Source organism: Bombina bombina, unplaced genomic scaffold (genome assembly GCF_027579735.1).
Source record: "Bombina bombina isolate aBomBom1 unplaced genomic scaffold, aBomBom1.pri scaffold_1634, whole genome shotgun sequence".
NCBI lineage: Eukaryota > Metazoa > Chordata > Amphibia > Anura > Bombinatoridae > Bombina > Bombina bombina.
In genome coordinates this window covers 15,001-36,782 of record NW_026512077.1, presented here as the reverse complement: position 1 = coordinate 36,782, position 21,782 = coordinate 15,001, and the positions used below count along the sequence as shown (strand labels likewise).

The window sequence follows — 21,782 nt, the reverse complement described above, 5'->3', positions numbered from 1 at the left end:
CTAGCCCAAACACCACCCCAAGGTTCCTCTAGAGTACTAGCCCAATCACCACCCCAGGGTTCCTCTACACCACCACCTACAGTACTAGCTCAAACACCACCCCAGGGTTCCCCTACAGTACTAACCCAAACACTACCCCAGGGTTCCTCTACAGTACTAGCCCAAACACCACTCCAGGGTTCCCCTACAGTACTAGCCCAAACACCACCCCAGGGTTCCCCTACAGTACTAGCCCAAACACTACCCCAGGGTTCCTCTACAGTACTAGCCCAAACACCACTCCAGGGTTCCTCTACAGTACTAGCACAAACACCACCCCAAGGTTTCTCTAGAGTACTAGCCCAATCACCACCCCAGGGTTCCTCTACACCACCACCTACAGTACTAGCCCAAACACCACTCCAGGGTTCCCCTACAGTACTAGCCCAAACACCACCCCCAGGGTTCCCCTACAGTACTAGCCCAAACACTACCCCAGGGTTCCTCTACAGTACTAGCCCAAACACCACTCCAGGGTTACTCTACAGTACTAGCCCAAACACCACTCCAGGGTTCCTCTACAGTACTAGCCCAAACACCACCCCAGGGTTCCTCTACAGTACAAGCCCAAACACCACCCCAGTGTTCCTCTACAGTACAAGCCCAAACACCACCCAGGGTTCCCCTACAGTACTAGTCCAAACACCACCCAGGGTTCCCCTACAGTACTAGTCCAAACACCACCCCAGGGTTCCCCTACAGTACTAGCCCATACACCACTCCAGGGTTCTTCTATAGTACAAGCCCAAACACCACCCCAGGGTTCCCCTACAGTACTAGACCAAACACCACCCCAGGGTTCCTCTACAGTACTAGCCCCAACACCACACCAGGGTTCCTCTATAGTACTAGCCCCAACACCACCCCAGGGTTCCTCTATAGTACTAGCCCAAACACCACCCCAGGGTTCCTCTACAATACAAGCCCAAACACCACTCCAGTGTTCCTCTACAGAACAGCCCAAACTCCATCCTGGGGTTTCTCTACAGTATCAGCCCAAACACCACCCCAGGGTTCCTCTACAGTACTAGCCCAAACACCACTCCAGGGATCCGCTACAGTACAAGCCCAAACACCACCCCAGGGTTCCCCTACAGTACTAGCCCAAACACCACCACAGGGTCCCTCTATAGTACCAGCCCAAATACCAAACCCATTGAAGAGTTACTCTACAGTACTAGCCCAATGTCCCCCTCCTTAGACCAAATCCTTCCAACACTAAACTATGACATTCCCCCAGCATTTTGCTACACATTAATACTAGCCTTTAGTCCCCTTTAGTCTGTTGTACCTGAGTGACCCGCTGTACAAGACAGTCATCAGCATAGGTTCCAGTGTGTGTGCAGGGTAGGCGTTCAAACGTAGGATCCTTAGCTATCCTGAAAACAAAGCATTTGAGGTTTGAAGATCCTCAATCCAATAAACATGAAACCCATCAACAAATATCCACACATTCTACATTGCTCTGCAAAAACTTCTGTACACCCCAGCTATGGTCATCCAACGGTGCAATCAAAGTATATCCAGCCATGGTCATCCCACAGGCCCCCAGGCCATGATCATCCCACTGTGCCTCAGAGGCACACCAGCCACAGGCATCCCACAGGACACTGCAGCCCATTGTCATCCCATGGGGCACCCAGAAGCACCCCAGCCACGGGCATACCACAGGCCATGGTACACCCTGTGCCACAAGCCACAGTCATGTCACTGTGAACTCAGAGCCACTCCAGACACGGGCATCATACACAGCCCATGGTCATCTCATGGTACACCCAAAGCCCCCCAGCCACGGTTAACGCACGATGCACTCAGAGCATCATAGCCCAAGGACATGGCACGGTACACCAAGAGCCCCAACCTAGCCATGGTCACCCCACAGTGCATCTAGAGCACAAAGGCCACAGTCATTCCACGGTGTACCCAGAACCACCCAGCAATAGTTCTTCCTAGAGTCCACTCTGAGACACCCTGGTCAAAGTCACCCCAGCACACAGCCTTAAAGGGACAGTCTACTCCAGAATTTGTATTGTTTAAAAAGATAGATAATCCCTTTAATACCATTCCCCAGTTTTGCATAACCAACACAGTTATATTAATATACTTTTTACCTCTGTGATTACCCTGTATCTAAACCTCTGCAGACTGCCCCCTTATTTCAGTTCTTTTGACAGACTTTCATTTTAGCCAATCAGTGATGACTCCTAGGTAACTTCACGGGCGTGAGCACAATGTTATCTATAGGGCGCACATGAACGAATGCCCTCTAGTTGTGAAAAACCGTCAAAATGCACTGTGATAAGAGGTGGCCTTCAAGGGCTTAGAAATTAGCATATGAGTTTACCTCTGTTTAGCTTTCAAATAAGAATACTAAGAGAAAAAAGCAAAATTGATGATAACTCCACTGGGGTGAGCACGTTATCAATATGGCAAACAAGAACTAACAATGTCTAGCTGTAAAAGTGTCCAAATGCACTGAGAAAAGAGACGACCTTCAATGGTTAAGAAATTTGCATATTAAGCTACCTAGGTTTAGCTTTTATCAAACAATACTAAGAAAACAAAGCAAATCTGCTGATAAAAGTAATTTGAAAAGTTTCTTAAAATTGCATGCCCTATCTAAATCATGAAAGTTTAATTCTGACTAGACTGTCCCTTTAACCAACACAGAGGCAATCAAGGAACTCCCACCATATACACAGTTATTATAAAAGCCATGGGATCCAGCTGATGCCACCACACTCACACCCTGCAAATACATCGCCCTAACTGTGATCTACTTACGAACCTCAAAGCAACTCTGTACTTCTGACCCAACTTCTCTAATTCCGCCATTACACAGTCTGTGATACAGGGGACACCTAATAAAGAAACAAGTATTAGATCGAAAGACAAAGAGGTAAAAAAACCCAACAAATAAGACAAAGAGGTAATGAGCAAGACAAAGAGGTGATAGAGCAAGACAAAGAGGTGATGATAGAGCAAGGCAGAGGGCAAGACAAAGAGGTGATGAAGCAAGACAAAGAGGTGATAAAGCAAGACAAAGAGGCGATAAAGCAAGACAAAGAGGCGATAAAGCAAGACAAAGAGGCGATAAAGCAAGACAAAGAGGTGATAAAGCAAGACAAAGAGGTGATAAAGCAAGACAAAGAGGTAATGAGCAAGACAAAGAGGTGATAAAGCAAGACAAAGAGGTGATAAAGCAAGACAAAGAGGTGATAAAGCAAGACAAAGAGGTGATAAAGCAAGACAAAGAGGTGATAAAGCAAGACAAAGAGGTGATAAAGCAAGACAAAGAGGTAATGAGCAAGACAAAGAGGTGATAAAGCAAGACAAAGAGGTGATAAAGCAAGACAAAGAGGTGATAAAGCAAGACAAAGAGGTGATAAAGCAAGACAAAGAGGTGATAAAGCAAGACAAAGAGGTAATGAGCAAGACAAAGAGGTAATGAGCAAGACAAAGAGGTGATAAAGCAAGACAAAGAGGTGATAAAGCAAGACAAAGAGGTGATAAAGCAAGACAAAGAGGTGATAAAGCAAGACAAAGAGGTGATAAAGCAAGACAAAGAGGTAATGAGCAAGACAAAGAGGTGATAAAGCAAGACAAAGAGGTAATGAGCAAGACAAAGAGGTGATAAAGCAAGACAAAGAGGTGATAAAGCAAGACAAAGAGGAGATAAAGCAAGACAAAGAGGTGATACAGCAAGACAAAGAGGTAATGAGCAAGACAAAGAGGTGATAAAGCAAGACAAAGAGGTAATGAGCAAGACAAAGAGGTGATAAAGCAAGACAAAGAGGTGATAAAGCAAGACAAAGAGGTGATAAAGCAAGACAAAGAGGTGATAAAGCAAGACAAAGAGGTAATGAGCAAGACAAAGAGGTGATAAAGCAAGACAAAGAGGTAATGAGCAAGACAAAGAGGTAATGAGCAAGACAAAGAGGTGATAAAGCAAGACAAAGAGGTAATGAGCAAGACAAAGAGGTGATAAAGCAAGACAAAGAGGTGATAAAGCAAGACAAAGAGGTGATAAAGCAAGACAAAGAGGTGATAAAGCAAGACAAAGAGGTGATAAAGCAAGACAAAGAGGTGATAAAGCAAGACAAAGAGGTGATAAAGCAAGACAAAGAGGTGATAAAGCAAGACAAAGAGGTAATGAGCAAGACAAAGAGGTGATAAAGCAAGACAAAGAGGTGATAAAGCAAGACAAAGAGGTAATGAGCAAGACAAAGAGGTAATGAGCAAGACAAAGAGGTGATAAAGCAAGACAAAGAGGTAATGAGCAAGACAAAGAGGTGATGATAGATCAAGGCAGAGGTGATAGAGCAAGGCAGAGGGCAAAACAAAGAGGTGATGAAGCAAGATAAAGAGGTGATAGAGCAAGGCAAAGAGGTGATACCCAAGTCTTCCGTGCTCACATTTTGCATATAGACAATCCATCATAGACTGCACCATGTCCAGCTTGGCTTTTATGGAGAAGTTGATGAAGTTTGTATCAACCAGGATGTAGTAGGGAGGACCCAGATTAGTGTTATACTGGAAGAACATGCAGGAAGGAACCTGTGGTCTGGAGAATAAAACAAAAGTCAGTCACAAAGCATCACACATATGAAGATCTACAACGGCCTACGTTGGTGGATCACTGATTTAGAGCCAAACTAATGGGATGTTAAGAGAAGCAACCTACTAATAGTACTGTAAGGTGTACAATGTACTCAGTAACTTATGGACAGACGTTCTCTTTCTTGTAGGATATCTCCAAACCTGTCTTATATAGTTCAGAAGTTGCCCACCCTGACCCAGAAAAACAAATGAGAATAACCAAACACTTACACTTCTCTTTCCTTGATTGCACTTGGATCTTCAGGCTTCTTTTGAGGTTTTATACGATCCTTCTCATTACTGAACATTACAAATAATAAATAAATAAAATAAAGAAAATGCACATTCACACACAATTCTTATAACTCTACCGGTCAACTGCCCTATTCTCATGTTCCTTTCCTCACAGTTGCCCCTTCCAATAAACACTCACTCTCTCGGTACAACTCTCAAACACAAAATCTCTCTCTGCCTTCCATACCCAAATACTCTCTCTCAAAACACCTCCTATACTCAAATACTCACTCTCTCGGTACACCTCCCAAACACAAATACTCACTCTCTCCCAATACACCTTCTATACACAAATACTCCCTCTCTCTAGATACGCTACACCAAAAACAAATATTCTCTCTCTTGGTACGCCCCCCAAACATAAATACGAACTCTCTTGGTACACCTTCCAAACACAAATACTCTCGCCCAATACACCTTCTATACCCAAATACTCACTCTCTCCCGGTAGGCCCCCCAAACACAAATACTCACTCTCTGCCAGGATGCCGCCCAAACACAAATACTCACTCTCTGCCGGTACGCCCCCCCCCCCCAACACAAATATTTTCACTCTCCTGGTATGTCTCTCATACACACTCACTCTCCCGGTATGTCTCTCATACACAAATACTCACTCTCCCGGTATGTCTGTCATACACAAATACTCACTCTCCCGGTATGTCTCTCATACACAAATACTCTCTCTCCCAGTATATGTCTCATACACAAATACTCCCTCTCCCGGTATGTCTCTCATACACAAATACTCCCTCTCCCGGTATGTCACCCATAAACAAATACTCCCTCTCCCAGTATGTCTCTCATATACAAATACTCCCTCTCCAGGTATATGTCTCATACACAAATACTCCCTCTCCCGGTATGTCTCTCATACACAAATACTCCCTCTCCAGGTATATGTCTCATACACAAATACTCCCTCTCCCGGTATGTCTCTCATACACAAATACTCCCTCTCCCGGTATGTCTGTCATACACAAATAATCCCTCTCCCGGTATGTCTGTCATACACAAATACTCCCTCTCCCGGTATGTCTGTCATACACAAATAATCCCTCTCCCGGTATGTCTGTCATACACAAATACTCCCTCTCCCGGTATGTCTGTCATACACAAATACTCCCTCTCCCGGTATGTCTCTCATACAAAAATACTCCCTCTCCAGGTATATGTCTCATACACAAATACTCCCTCTCCCGGTATGTCTCTAATACACAAATACTCCCTCTCCCGGTATGTCTCTAATACACAAATACTCCCTCTCCCGGTATGTCTCTAATACACAAATACTCCCTCTCCCGGTATGTCTCTCATACACAAATACTCCCTCTCCCGGTATGTCTGTCATACACAAATACTCCCTCTCCCGGTATGTCTGTCATACACAAATACTCCCTCTCCCGGTATGTCTCTCATACACAAATACTCCCTCTCCCGGTATGTCTCTCATACACAAATACTCCCTCTTTCGGTATGTCCGTCATACACAAATACTCCCTCTCCCGGTATGTCTGTCATACACAAATACTCCCTCTCCCGGTATGTCACTCATACACAAATACTCCCTCTCCCGGTAGTCTCTCGTACACAAATACTCCCTCTCCCGGTATGTCTGTCATACACAAATACTCCCTCTCCCGATATGTCTCTCATACACAAATACTCCCTCTCCCGGTATGTCCGTCATACACAAATACTCCCTCTCCCGGTATGTCTCTCATACACAAATACTCACTCTCCCGGTATGTCTCTCATACACAAATACTCACTCTCCCGGTATGTCTCTCATACACAAATACTCACTCTCCCGGTATGTCTGTCATACACAAATACTCCCTCTCCCGATATGTCTCTCATACACAAATACTCCCTCTCCCGGTATGTCTCTCATACACAAATACTCCCTCTCCCGGTATGTCTCTCATACACAAATACTCCCTCTCCCGGTATGTCTCTCATACACAAATACACACTCTCCCGGTATGTCTCTCATACACAAATACTCCCTCTCCCGGTATGTCTGTCATACACAAATACTCCCTCTCCCGGTATGTCTCTCATACACAAATACTCCCTCTCCCGGTATGTCTCTCATACACAAATACTCCCTCTCCCGGTATGTCTCTCATACACAAATACACACTCTCCCGGTATGTCTGTCATACACAAATGCTCCCTCTCCCGGTATGTCTGTCATACACAAATACTCCCTCTCCCGGTATGTCTCTCATACACAAATACTCCCTCTCCCGGTATGTCTCTCGTACACAAATACTCCCTCTCCCGGTATGTCTCTCATACACAAATACTCCCTCTCCCGGTATGTCTCTCATACACAAATACACACTCTCCCGGTATGTCTCTCATACACAAATACTCCCTCTCCCGGTATGTCTCTCATACACAAATACTCCCTCTCCCGGTATGTCTGTCATACACAAATACTCCCTCTCCCGGTATGTCTCTCATACACAAATACTCCCTCTCCCGGTATGTCTCTCATACACAAATACTCCCTCTCCCGGTATGTCTCTCATACACAAATACTCCCTCTCCCGGTATGTCTCTCATACATAAATACTCACTCTCCTGTTATGTCTCTCATACACAAATACTCAGCAACCCTTAATCACCCCTCAGATGCCCCCTTACACGCGCTGGTCTTTGAGGCTGATCCTTCTTTTCATTGTTGCATATTTCCTTGTCTTTTTCTGCTTTCCCTGTAATGATAAAACAGGGAAAGTATTTGTTAACACATGTGTAATGAGGTTGATGAGAAAGGGGGTTGCAATCACGTGTGTGTATATACAGAGGAGCAGTAAGTAGGTACAGTCACGTGTGTGTATATACAGAGGGGGAGCAGTAAGTAGGTACAGTCACGTGTGTGTATATACAGAGGGGAGCAGTAAGTAGGTACATTCATGTGTGTGTATATACAGAGGGGAGCAGTAAGTAGGTACAGTCACGTGTGTATATACAGAGGGGGAGCAGTAAGTAGGTACAGTCACGTGTGTGTATATACAGAGGGGAGCAGTAAGTAGGTACAGTCATGTGTGTGTATATACAGAGGGGGAGCAGTAAGTAGGTACAGTCACGTGTGTGTATATACAGAGGGGGAGCAGTGAGTAGGTACAGTCACGTGTGTGTATATACAGAGGGGGAGCAGTAAGTAGGTACAATCATGTGTGTGTATATACAGAGGGGAGCAGTAAGTAGGTGTAGTCACGTGTGTATATACAGAGGGGGAGCAGTAAGTAGGTACAGTCATGTGTGTGTATATACAGAGGGGGAGAAGTAAGTAGGTACAGTCACGTGTGTGTATATACAGAGGGGGAGCAGTAAGTAGGTACAGTCACGTGTGTGTATATACAGAGGAGCAGTAAGTAGGTACAGTCACGTGTGTGTATATACAGAGGGGGAGCAGTAAGTAGGTACAATCATGTGTGTGTATATACAGAGGGGAGCAGTAAGTAGGTGTAGTCACGTGTGTATATACAGAGGGGGAGCAGTAAGTAGGTACAGTCATGTGTGTGTATATACAGAGGGGGAGAAGTAAGTAGGTACAGTCACGTGTGTGTATATACAGAGGGGGAGCAGTAAGTAGGTACAGTCACGTGTGTGTATATACAGAGGAGCAGTAAGTAGGTACAGTCACGTGTGTGTATATACAGAGGGGGAGAAGTAAGTAGGTACAGTCACGTGTGTGTATATACAGAGGGGGAGCAGTAAGTAGGTACAGTCACGTGTGTGTATATACAGAGGGGGAGCAGTAAGTAGGTACAGTCACGTGTGTGTATATACAGAGGGGGAGCAGTAAGTAGGTACAGTCACGTGTGTGTATATACAGAGGGGAGCAGTAAGTAGGTACAGTCATGTGTGTGTATATACAGAGGGGAGCAGTAAGTAGGTACAGTCACGTGTGTGTATATACAGAGGGGGAGCAGTAAGTAGGTACAGTCACGTGTGTGTATATACAGAGGGGAGCAGTAAGTAGGTACAGTCATGTGTGTGTATATACAGAGGGGAGCAGTAAGTAGGTACAGTCACGTGTGTGTATATACAGAGGGGGAGCATTAAGTAGGTACAGTCACGTGTGTGTATATACAGAGGGGAGCAGTAAGTAGGTACAGTCACGTGTGTATATACAGAGGGGGAGCAGTAAGTAGGTACAGTCACGTGTGTGTATATACAGAGGGGAGCAGTAAGTAGGTACAGTCATGTGTGTGTATATACAGAGGGGGAGCAGTAAGTAGGTACAGTCACGTGTGTGTATATACAGAGGGGGAGCAGTGAGTAGGTACAGTCACGTGTGTGTATATACAGAGGGGGAGCAGTAAGTAGGTACAGTCATGTGTGTGTATATACAGAGGGGAGCAGTAAGTAGGTGTAGTCACGTGTGTATATACAGAGGGGGAGCAGTAAGTAGGTACAGTCATGTGTGTGTATATACAGAGGGGGAGCAGTAAGTAGGTACAGTCACGTGTGTGTATATACAGAGGGGGAGCAGTAAGTAGGTACAGTCACGTGTGTGTATATACAGAGGGGGAGCAGTAAGTAGGTACAGTCACGTGTGTGTATATACAGAGGGGGAGCAGTAAGTAGGTACAGTCACGTGTGTGTATATACAGAGGGGGAGCAGTAAGTAGGTACAGTCACGTGTGTGTATATACAGAGGAGCAGTAAGTAGGTACAGTCACGTGTGTGTATATACAGAGGGGAGCAGTAAGTAGGTACAGTCACGTGTGTGTATATACAGAGGGGGAGCAGTAAGTAGGTACAGTCACGTGTGTGTATATACAGAGGGGGAGCAGTAAGTAGGTACAGTCACGTGTGTGTATATACAGAGGGGGAGCAGTAAGTAGGTACAGTCACGTGTGTGTATATACAGAGGGGGAGCAGTAAGTAGGTACAGTCACGTGTGTGTATATACAGAGGGGGAGCAGTAAGTAGGTACAGTCACGTGTGTGTATATACAGAGGGGGAGCAGTAAGTAGGTACAGTCACGTGTGTGTATATACAGAGGGGGAGCAGTAAGTAGGTACAGTCACGTGTGTGTATATACAGAGGGGGAGCAGTAAGTAGGTACAGTCACGTGTGTGTATATACAGAGGGGGAGCAGTAAGTAGGTACAGTCACGTGTGTGTATATACAGAGGGGGAGTAGTAAGTAGGTACAGTCACGTGTGTGTATATACAGAGGAGCAGTAAGTAGGTACAGTCACGTGTGTGTATATACAGAGGAGCAGTAAGTAGGTACAGTCACATGTGTGTATATACAGAGGGGGAGCAGTAAGTAGGTACAGTCACGTGTGTGTATATACAGAGGAGCAGTAAGTCGGTACAGTCACGTGTGTGTATATACAGAGGAGCAGTAAGTAGGTACAGTCACGTGTGTGTATATACAGAGTGGAGCAGTAAGTAGGTACAGTCACGTGTGTGTATATACAGAGGGGAGCAGTAAGTAGGTACAGTCACGTGTGTGTATATACAGAGGGGGAGCAGTAAGTAGGTACAGTCACGTGTGTGTATATACAGAGGGGGAGCAGTAAGTAGGTACAGTCACGTGTGTGTATATACAGAGGGGGAGCAGTAAGTAGGTACAGTCACGTGTGTGTATATACAGAGGGGGAGCAGTAAGTAGGTACAGTCACGTGTGTGTATATACAGAGGGGAGCAGTAAGTAGGTACAGTCACGTGTGTGTATATACAGAGGGGGAGCAGTAAGTAGGTACAGTCACGTGTGTGTATATACAGAGGGGAGCAGTAAGTAGGTACAGTCACGTGTGTGTATATACAGAGGGGGAGCAGTAAGTAGGTACAGTCACGTGTGTGTATATACAGAGGGGAGCAGTAAGTAGGTACAGTCACGTGTGTGTATATACAGAGGGGGAGCAGTAAGTAGGTACAGTCACGTGTGTGTATATACAGAGGGGAGCAGTAAGTAGGTACAGTCACGTGTGTGTATATACAGAGGGGGAGCAGTAAGTAGGTACAGTCACGTGTGTGTATATACAGAGGGGGAGCAGTAAGTAGGTACAGTCACTTGTGTGTATATACAGAGGGGAGCAGTAAGTAGGTACAGTCACGTGTGTGTATATACAGAGGGGGAGCAGTAAGTAGGTACAGTCACGTGTGTATATACAGAGGGGAGCAGTAAGTAGGTACAGTCACGTGTGTGTATATACAGAGGGGGAGCAGTAAGTAGGTACAGTCACGTGTGTGTATATACAGAGGGGGAGCAGTAAGTAGGTACAGTCACGTGTGTGTATATACAGAGGGGGAGCAGTAAGTAGGTACAGTCACGTGTGTGTATATACAGAGGGGGAGCAGTAAGTAGGTACAGTCACGTGTGTGTATATACAGAGGGGAGCAGTAAGTAGGTACAGTCACGTGTGTGTATATACAGAGGAGCAGTAAGTAGGTATAGTCACGTGTGTGTATATACAGAGGGGGAGCAGTAAGTAGGTATAGTCACGTGTGTGTATATACAGAGGGGGAGCAGTAAGTAGGTACAGTCACGTGTGTGTATATACAGAGGGGGAGCAGTAAGTAGGTACAGTCACGTGTGTGTATATACAGAGGGGGAGCAGTAAGTAGGTACAGTCACGTGTGTGTATATACAGAGGGGGAGCAGTAAGTAGGTACAGTCACGTGTGTGTATATACAGAGGGGGAGCAGTAAGTAGGTACAGTCACGTGTGTGTATATACAGAGGGGGAGCAGTAAGTAGGTACAGTCACGTGTGTGTATATACAGAGGGGGAGCAGTAAGTAGGTACAGTCACGTGTGTGTATATACAGAGGGGGAGCAGTAAGTAGGTACAGTCACGTGTGTGTATATACAGAGGGGGAGCAGTAAGTAGGTACAGTCACGTGTGTGTATATACAGAGGGAGCAGTAAGTAGGTACAGTCACGTGTGTATATACAGAGGGGAGCAGTAAGTAGGTACAGTCACGTGTGTGTATATACAGAGGGGGAGCAGTAAGTAGGTACAGTCACGTGTGTATATACAGAGGGGGAGCAGTAAGTAGGTACAGTCACGTGTGTGTATATACAGAGGGGGAGCAGTAAGTAGGTACAGTCACGTGTGTGTATATACAGAGGGGGAGCAGTAAGTAGGTACAGTCACGTGTGTGTATATACAGAGGGCGGCAGCAGTAAGTAGGTACAGTCACGTGGGTTTGTGTATACAGAGGAGGCGCAGTAAGTAGGTACAGTCACGTGTGTGTATATACAGAGGGGGAGCAGTAAGTAGGTACAGTCACGTGTGTGTTACAGAGGGGAGCAGTAAGTAGTACCGTCCCACCCCCCCCCCCCCCCCCCCCCCCCCCCCCCACGTGTGTTATACCAGAGGGGGAGCAGTAAGAAGGTACATCCGTTTGTTATACAAGGGGGGAGGGCAGTAAGTAGGTACGTCACGTGGTGTGTATTACAGAGGGGAGCACGTAAGTAGGTACAGTCAAGTGTGAGTATATACAGAGGGGAGCAGTAAGTCGGTCCGTCACGTGTGTATATACGAGGGGAGCAGAAAGTAGGTTACAGTCACGTGTTTGTTATACAGAGGGGGAGCAGTACGGTCGGTGCAGTCAGTGAGTATCTAAACCAGAGGGGGCAGCAGTAAGTAGGTTACAGTCCGTGTGTGTATATACAGAGGGGAGCAGTAAGTAGGTACAGTCACGTGTGTGTATATACAGAGGGGAGCAGTAAGTAGGTACAGTCACGTGTGTATATACAGAGGGGGAGCAGTAAGTAGGTCTAGTCACGTGTGTGTATATACAGAGGGGGAGCAGTAGTAGGTAAGTCACGTGTATATACAGGGGAGCAGTTGTATATACAGAAGGGGGAGCGAGTAGTAGGTACAGTCACGTGTGTATATACAGAGGGAGCAGTAAGTAGGTACAGTCACGTGTGTGTATTACGAGGGGGAGCAGTAAGTAGGTACAGTCACGTGTGGTGTATATACAGAGGGGAGCAGTAAGTAGGTACAGTCACGTGTGTGTATTATACAGAGGGGGAGCAGTGAGTAGGTACAGTCACGTGTGTGTATATACAGAGGGGAGCAGTAAGTAGTACAGTCAAGTGTGTGTATATACAGAGGGGGAGCAGTAAGTAGTACAGTCACGTGTGTGTATATACAGAGGGGGAGCAGTAAGTAGGTACAGTCACGTGTGTGTATATACAGAGGGGGAGCAGTAAGTAGGTACAGTCACGTGTGTGTATATACAGAGGGGGAGCAGTAATTAGGTACAGTCACGTGTGTGTATATACAGAGGGGAGCAGTAAGTAGGTACAGTCACGTGTGTGTATATACAGAGGGGGAGCAGTAAGTAGGTACAGTCACGTGTGTGTATATACAGAGGGGGAGCAGTAAGTAGGTACAGTCACGTGTGTGTATATACAGAGGGGGAGCAGTAAGTAGGTACAGTCACGTGTGTGTATATACAGAGGGGGGGAGCAGTAAGTAGGTACAGTCACGTGTGTGTATATACAGAGGGGAGCAGTAAGTAGGTACAGTCACGTGTGTGTATATACAGAGGGGGAGCAGTAAGTAGGTACAGCTGTGGTGTATATACAGAGGGGGAGCAGTAAGTAGGTACGTCACAGTGTGTATATACAGAGGGGGAGCAGTAAGTAGGTGACAGTCACGTGTGTATATACTACAGAGGGGGAGCGAGTAAGGTAGGTACAGTCACGTGTATAGTATCACAGAGGGGGAGCAGTAAGTAGGTACAGTCACGTGTGTGTATATACAGAGGGGGAGCAGTAAGTAGGTACAGTCACGTGTGTGTATATACAGAGGGGGAGCAGTAAGTAGGTACAGTCACGTGTGTGTATATACAGAGGGGGAGCAGTAAGTAGGTACAGTCACGTGTGTGTATATACAGAGGGGGGAGCAGTAAGTAGGTACAGTCATGTGTGTGTATATACAGAGGAGCAGTAAGTAGGTACAGTCACTGTGTGGTATATACAGAGGGGGAGCAGTAAGTAGGTTACAGTCACGTGGTGTATATACAAGAGGGGAGCAGTAAGTAGGTAAGTCACGTGTGTGTATATACAGAGGGGAGCAGTAAGTAGGTACAGTCACGTGTGTATGTATATACAGAGGGGGAGCAGTATGTAGGTACAGTCACGTGTGTGTATATACAGAGGGGGAGCAGTAAGTAGGTACAGTCACGTGTGTGTATATACAGAGGGGGAGCAGTAAGTAGGTACAGTCACGTGTGTGTATATACAGAGGGGGGAGCAGTAAGTAGGTACAGTCACGTGTGTGTATATACAGAGGAGCAGTAAAGTAGGTACAGTCACGTGTGTGTATATACAGAGGAGCAGTAAGTAGGTACAGTCACGTGTGATGTATATACAGAGGGGGAGCAGTAAGTAGTACAGTCACGGTGGTGTATATACAGAGGGGGAGCAGTAAGTAGGTACAGTCACGTGTGGTATATACAGAGGGGGAGCAGTAAGTAGGTACAGTCACGTGTGTGTATATACAGAGGGGGGAGCAGTAAGTAGGTACAGTCACGTGTGTGTATATACAGAGGGGGAGCAGTAGTAGTACAGTCACGTGTTGTATATACAGAGGGGAGCAGTAAGTAGGTACTGTCACGTGTGTGTATATACAGAGGGGGAGCAGTAAGTAGGTACAGTCACGTGTGGTGTATATACAGAGGGAGCAGTAAGTAGGTACAGTCACGTGTGTGTATATACAGAGGGGGAGCAGTAAGTAGGTACAGTCAAGTCGTGTGTATATACAGAGGGGGAGCTGTAAGTAGGTACAGTCATGTGTGTGTATATACAGAGGAGCAGTAAGTAGGTACAGTCACGTGTGTGTATATACAGAGGGGGAGCAGTAAGTAGGTATAGTCACGTGTGTGTATATACAGAGGGGGAGCAGTAAGTAGGTACAGTCACGTGTGTGTATATACAGAGGGGGGGGGCAGTAAGTAGGTACAGTCACGTGTGTATATACAGAGGGGAGCAGTAAGTAGGTACAGTCACGTGTGTATATACAGAGGGGAGCAGTAAGTAGGTACAGTTACGTGTGTGTATACAGAGGGGGAGCAGTAATGTGTGTATGTACAGAGGGGAGCAGTAAGTAGGTACAGTTACGTGTATATATACAGAGGGGGAGCAGTAAGTAAGTATAGTCACGTGTGTGTATATACAGAGGGGGAGCAGTAAGTAGGTACAGTCACGTGTGTGTATATACAGAGGGGGAGCAGTAAGTAGGTACAGTCACGTGTGTGTATATACAGAGGGGGAGCAGTAAGTAGGTACAGTCACGTGTGTGTATATACAGAGGGGAGCAGTAAGTAGGTACAGTCACGTGTGTGTATATACAGGGGGGAGCAGTAAGTAGGTACAGTCACGTGTGTGTATATACAGAGGGGGAGCAGTAAGTAGGTACAGTCACGTGTGTGTATATACAGAGGGGGAGCAGTAAGTAGGTACAGTCACGTGTGTATATACAGAGGGGGAGCAGTAAGTAGGTACAGTCACGTGTGTGTATTAATGGGGAGCAGTAAGTAGGTACAGTCACGTGTGTGTATATACAGAGGAGCAGTAAGTAGGTACAGTCACGTGTGTATATACAGAGGGGAGCAGTGAGTAAGTACAGTCACGTGTGTGTATATACAGAGGGGAGCAGTAAGTAGGTACAGTCACGTGTGTGTATATACAGAGGGGGAGCAGTAAGTAGGTACAGTCACGTGTGTATATACAGAGGGGGAGCAGTAAGTAGGTACAGTCACGTGTGTGTATATACAGAGGGGGAGAAGTAAGTAGGTACAGTCACGTGTGTGTATATACAGGGGGAGCAGTAAGTAGGTACAGTCACGTGTGTGTATATACAGAGGAGGAGCAGTAAGTAGGTACAGTCACGTGTGTGTATATACAGAGGGGGAGCAGTAAGTAGGTACAGTCACGTGTGTGTATACAGAGGGGAGCAGTAAGTAGGTACAGTCACGTGTGTATATACAGAGGGGGAGCAGTAAGTAGGTACAGTCACGTGTGTATATACAGAGGGGGAGCAGTAAGTAGGTACAGTCACGTGTGTGTATATACAGAGGGGAGCAGTAAGTAGGTACAGTCATGTGTGTGTATATACAGAGGGGAGCAGTAAGTAGGTACAGTCACGTGTGTATATACAGAGGGGAGCAGAAAGTAGGTACAGTCACGTGTGTGTATATACAGAGGGGGAGCAGTAAGTAGGTGCAGTCACGTGTGTATATATACAGAGGGGGAGCAGTAAGTAGGTACAGTCACGTGTGTGTATATACAGAGGGGAAGCAGTAAGTAGGTACAGTCAACGTGTGTGTATATACAGAGGGGGAGCAGTAAGTAGGTACAGTCACTTGTGTGTATATACAGAGGGGAGCAGTAAGTAGGTACAGTCACGTGTGTGTATATACAGAGGAGCAGTAAGTAGGTACAGTCCGATGGTGTGTATATACAGAGGGGGAGCAGTAAGTAGGTACAGTCACGTGTGTGTATATACAGAGGGGAGCAGTAAGTAGGTACCAGTCACGAGTGTGTATATACAGAGGGAGCAGTAAGTAGGTACAGTCACGTGTGTGTATATACAGAGGGGGAGCAGTAAGTAGGTACTAGATCCACGTGTGTGTATATACAGAGGGGAGCAGTAAGTAGGTACAGTCACGTGTGTGTAAATACAGCAGGGGGGAGCATTAAGTAGGTACAGTCACGTGTGTGTATATACAGAGGGAGCAGTAAGTAGGTACAGTCACGTGTGAGTATATACAGAGGGGGAGCAGTAAGTAGGTACAGTCCACGTGTGTGTATATACAGGGGGGGCAGTAAGTAGGTGCAGTCACGTGTGTGTATATACAGAGGGGGAGCAGTAATTAGGTACAGTCACGTGTGTGTATATACAGAGGGGGAGCAGTAATTAGGTACAGTCACGTGTGTGTATATACAGAGGGGGAGCAGTAAGTAGGTACAGTCACGTGTGTGTATATACAGAGGGGAGCAGTAAGTAGGTACAGTCACGTGTGTGTATATACAGAGGGGGAACAGTAAGTAGGTACAGTGACGTGTGTATATACAGAGGGGAGCAGTAAGTAAGTATAGTCACATGTGTATATACAGAGGGGGAGCAGTAAGTAGGTACAGTCACGTGTATATATACAGAGGGGGAGCAGTAAGTAGGTATAGTCACGTGTGTATATATACAGAGGGGGAGCAGTAAGTAGGTACAGTCACGTGTGTGTATATACAGAGGGGGAGCAGTAAGTAGGTACAGTCATGTGTGTGTATATACAGAGGGGGAGCAGTAAGTAGGTACAGTCACGTGTGTGTATATACAGAGGGGGGCAGTAAGTAGGTACAGTCACGTGTGTGTATATACAGAGGGGGAGCAGTAAGTAGGTACAGTCACGTGTGTGTATATACAGAGGGGAGCAGTAAGTAGGTACTGTCACGTGTGTGTATATACAGAGGGGGGAGCAGTAAGTAGGTACAGTCACGTGTGTGTATATACAGAGGGGGAAGCAAGTAAGTAGGTACAGTCACAGTGTGTGTATATACAAGAGGGGGAGCAGTAAGTAGGTACAGTCACGTGTGTGTATATACAGAGGGAGCAGTAAGTAGGTACAGTCACGTGTGTGTATATACAGAGGGGGAGCAGTAAGTAGGTACAGTCACGTGTGTGTATATACAAAGGGGAGCAGTAAGTAGGTACAGTCACGTGTGTGTATATACAGAGGGGAGCAGTAAGTAGGTACAGTCACGTGTGTGTATATACAGAGGGGAGCAGTAGTAGGTACAGTCACGTGTGTGTATATACAGAGGGGGAGCAGTAAGTAGGTACAGTCACGTGTGTATATACAGAGGGGAGCAGTAAGTAGTACAGTCACGTGTGTGTATAAACAGAGGGGGAGCAGTAAGTAGGTACAGTCACGGTGTGTGTATATACAGAGGGAGCAGTAAGTAGGTACAGTCACGTGTGTGTATATACAGAGGGGAGCAGTAAGTAGGTACAGTCACGTGTGTGTATATACAGAGGGGGAGCAGTAAGTAGGTACAGTCACGTGTGTGTATATACAGAGGGGGAGCAGTAAGTAGGTACAGTCACGTGTGTATATACAGAGGGGAGCAGTAAGTCGTGTACAGTCATGTGTGTCGTATATACAGAGGGGGAGCAGTAAGTATGGTACAGTCACGTGTGTGTATATACAGAGGGGGAGCGAGTAAGTAGGTACAGTCACGGTGTGTATATACAGAGGGGGAGCAGTAAGTAGGTACAGTCACGTGTGTGTATATACAGAGGGGAGCAGTAAGTATGGTACAGTCACGTGTGTATATACAGAGGGGGAGCAGTAATTAGGTACAGTCAAGTGTGTGTACTACAGAGGGAGCAGTAAGTAGGTACAGGTCACGTGCTGGTGTAATATCAGAGGGGAGCAGTAAGTAGGTACCGTCACGTGTGTGTATATACAGAGGGGGCAGCAGTAAGTAGGTACAGTCACGTGTGTGTATATACCGCGGGAGCAGTAAGTAGGTATCAGTCACGTGTGTGTGTATATACAGAGGGGGAGCTGTAAGTAGGTACCGTCACTGTGTGTGTATAACAGAGGTGGGAGCGAGTACGTAGGTACAGTCACGTGTGTGTATATACAGAGGGGGAGCAGTAAGTAGGTACAGTCAAGTGTGTGTATAACAGAGGGGAGCAGTAAGTAGGTACAGTCAGTGTGTGTATATACAGAGGGGGAGCAGTAAGTAGGTACAGTCACGTGTGTGTATATACAGAGGGGAGCAGTAAGTAGGTACAGTACCGTGTGTGTATATACAGAGGGGGAGCAGTAAGTAGGTACAGTCACGTGTGTGTATATACAGAGGGGAGGGCAGTAAGTAGGTACAGTCACGTGTGTGTATATACAGAGGGGAGGGCAGTAAGTAGGTACAGTCACGTGTGTGTATATACAGAGGGGGAGCAGTAAGTAGGTACAGTCACGTGTGTGTATATACAGAGGGGGAGCAGTAAGTAGGTACAGTCACGTGTGTGTATTTACAGAGGGGGAGCAGTAAGTAGGTACAGTCACGTGTGTGTATATACAGAGGGGGAGCAGTAAGTAGGTACAGTCACGTGTGTGTATATACAGAGGGGGAGCAGTAAGTAGGTACAGTCACGTGTGTATATACAGAGGGGGGAGCAGTAAGTAGGTACAGTCACGTGTGTGTATATACAGAGGGGGGAGCAGTAAGTAGGTACAGTCACGTGTGTGTATATACAGAGGGGGAGCAGTAAGTAGGTACAGTCACGTGTGTGTATATACAGAGGGGGAGCAGTAAGTAGGTACAGTCACGTGTGTGTATATACAGAGGGGAGCAGTAAGTAGGTACAGTCACGTGTGTGTATATACAGAGGGGGAGCAGTAAGTAGGTACAGTCAGTGTGTGTATATACAGAGGGGGAGCAGTAAGTAGGTACAGTCACGTGTGTGTATATACAGAGGGGGAGCAGTAAGTAGGTACAGTCACGTGTGTGTATATACAGAGGGGGAGCAGTAAGTAGGTACAGTCACGTGTGTGTATATACAGAGGGGGAGCAGTAAGTAGGTACAGTCACGTGTGTGTATATACAGAGGGGAGCAGTAAGTAGGTACAGTCACGTGTGTGTATATACAGAGGGGGAGCAGTAAGTAGGTACAGTCACGTGTGTGTATATACAGAGGGGGAGCAGTAAGTAGGTACAGTCACGTGTGTGTATATACAGAGGGGAGCAGTAAGTAGGTACAGTCACGTGTGTGTATATACAGAGGGGAGCAGTAAGTAGGTACAGTCACGTGTGTGTATATACAGAGGGAGCAGTAATTAGGGTACAGTCACGTGTGTGTATATACAGAGGGGGAGCAGTAAGTAGGTACAGTCACGTGTGTGTGTATATACATAGGGGAGCAGTAAGTAGGTACAGTCATGTGTGTGTATATACAGAGGAGGCAGTAAGTAGGTACAGTCACGTGTGTGTATATACAGAGGGGGGAGCAGTAAGTAGGTATAGTCACGTGTGTGTATATACAGAGGGGGAGCAGTAAGTAGGTACAGTCCACGTGTGTGTATATACAGAGGGGGGGGGGGGGCAGGGGTAAGTAGGTTTCAGTCACGTGTGTATATACAGAGGGGAGCAGTAAGTAGGTACAGTCACGTGTGTATATACAGAGGGGAGCAGTAAGTAGGTACAGTTACGTGTGTGTATACAGAGGGGGAGCAGTAATGTGTGTATGTACAGAGGGGAGCAGTAAGTAGGTACAGTTACGTGTATATATACAGAGGGGGAGCAGTAAGTAAGTATAGTCACGTGTGTGTATATACAGAGGGGGAGCAGTAAGTAGGTACAGTCCACGTGTGTGTATATACAGAGGGGGAGCAGTAAGTAGGTACAGTCACGTGTGTGTATATACAGAGGGGGGAGCAGTAAGTAGGTACAGTCACGTGTGTGTATATACAGAGGGGAGCAGTAAGTAGGTACAGTCACGTGTGTGTATATACAGAGGGGGAGCAGTAAGTAGGTACAGTCACGTGTGTGTATATACAGAGGGGGAGCAGTAAGTAGGTACAGTCACGTGTGTGTATATACAGAGGGGGAGCAGTAAGTAGGTACAGTCACGTGTGTATATACAGAGGGGGAGCAGTAAGTAGGTACAGTCACGTGTGTGTATATACAGAGGGGGAGCAGTAAGTAGGTACAGTCACGTGTGTGTATATACAGAGGAGCAGTAAGTAGGTACAGTCACGTGTGTATATACAGAGGGGAGCAGTGAGTAAGTACAGTCACGTGTGTGTATATACAGAGGGGAGCAGTAAGTAGGTACAGTCACGTGTGTGTATATACAGAGGGGGAGCAGTAAGTAGGTACAGTCACGTGTGTATATACAGAGGGGGAGCAGTAAGTAGGTACAGTCACGTGTGTGTATATACAGAGGGGGAGAAGTAAGTAGGTACAGTCACGTGTGTGTATATACAGAGGGGGAGCAGTAAGTAGGTACAGTCACGTGTGTGTATATACAGAGGAGGAGCAGTAAGTAGGTACAGTCACGTGTGTGTATATACAGAGGGGGAGCAGTAAGTAGGTACAGTCACGTGTGTGTATACAGAGGGGAGCAGTAAGTAGTACAGTCACGTGTGTATATACAGAGGGGGAGCAGTAAGTAGGTACAGTCACGTGTGTATATACAGAGGGGGAGCAGTAAGTAGGTACAGTCACGTGTGTGTATATACAGAGGGGAGCAGTAAGTAGGTACAGTCATGTGTGTGTATATACAGAGGGGAGCAGTAAGTAGGTACAGTCACGTGTGTATATACAGAGGGGGAGCAGAAGTAGGTACAGTCACGTGTGTTTATATACAGAGGGGGAGCAGTAAGTAGGTGCAGTCACGTGTGTATATATACAGAGGGGGAGCAGTAAGTAGGTACAGTCACGTGTGTGTATATACAGAGGGGAGCAGTAAGTAGGTACAGTCACGTGTGTGTATATACAGAGGGGGAGCAGTAAGTAGGTACAGTCACGTGTGTATATACAGAGGGGGAGCAGTAAGTAGGTATAGTCACGTGTGTGTATATACAGAGGGGGAGCAGTAAGTAGGTGCAGTCACGTGTATATATACAGAGGGGGAGCAGTAAGTAGGTACAGTCACGTGTGTGTATATACAGAGGAGCAGTAAGTAGGTACAGTCACGTGTGTATATACAGAGGGGAGCAGTAAGTAGGTATAGTCACGTGTGTGTATATACAGAGGGGGAGCAGTAAGTAGGTACAGTCACGTGTGTGTATATACAGAGGGGAGCAGTAAGTAGGTACAGTCACGTGTGTGTATATACAGAGGGGGAGCAGTG

At 46.3% G+C, this 21,782-nt stretch overlaps 1 protein-coding gene across 1 annotated transcript in view; it reads right to left on the bottom strand.

Annotated features, from left to right (window-relative positions):
* The window catches only part of FCF1 (FCF1 rRNA-processing protein), a 48,631-nt gene that overhangs the window by 15,360 nt on the left and 11,489 nt on the right, over positions 1-21,782 (bottom strand). Inside the window, exons 2-6 of the mRNA XM_053696825.1 lie at positions 7,588-7,655; positions 4,870-4,938; positions 4,455-4,603; positions 2,828-2,900; positions 1,331-1,418 (exon numbers count right to left, since the gene is read on the bottom strand). Of these exons, the coding sequence (XP_053552800.1) occupies positions 1,331-1,418; positions 2,828-2,900; positions 4,455-4,603; positions 4,870-4,938; positions 7,588-7,655 (447 nt within the window). The remainder of the gene's footprint in view (positions 1-1,330; positions 1,419-2,827; positions 2,901-4,454; positions 4,604-4,869; positions 4,939-7,587; positions 7,656-21,782) is intronic.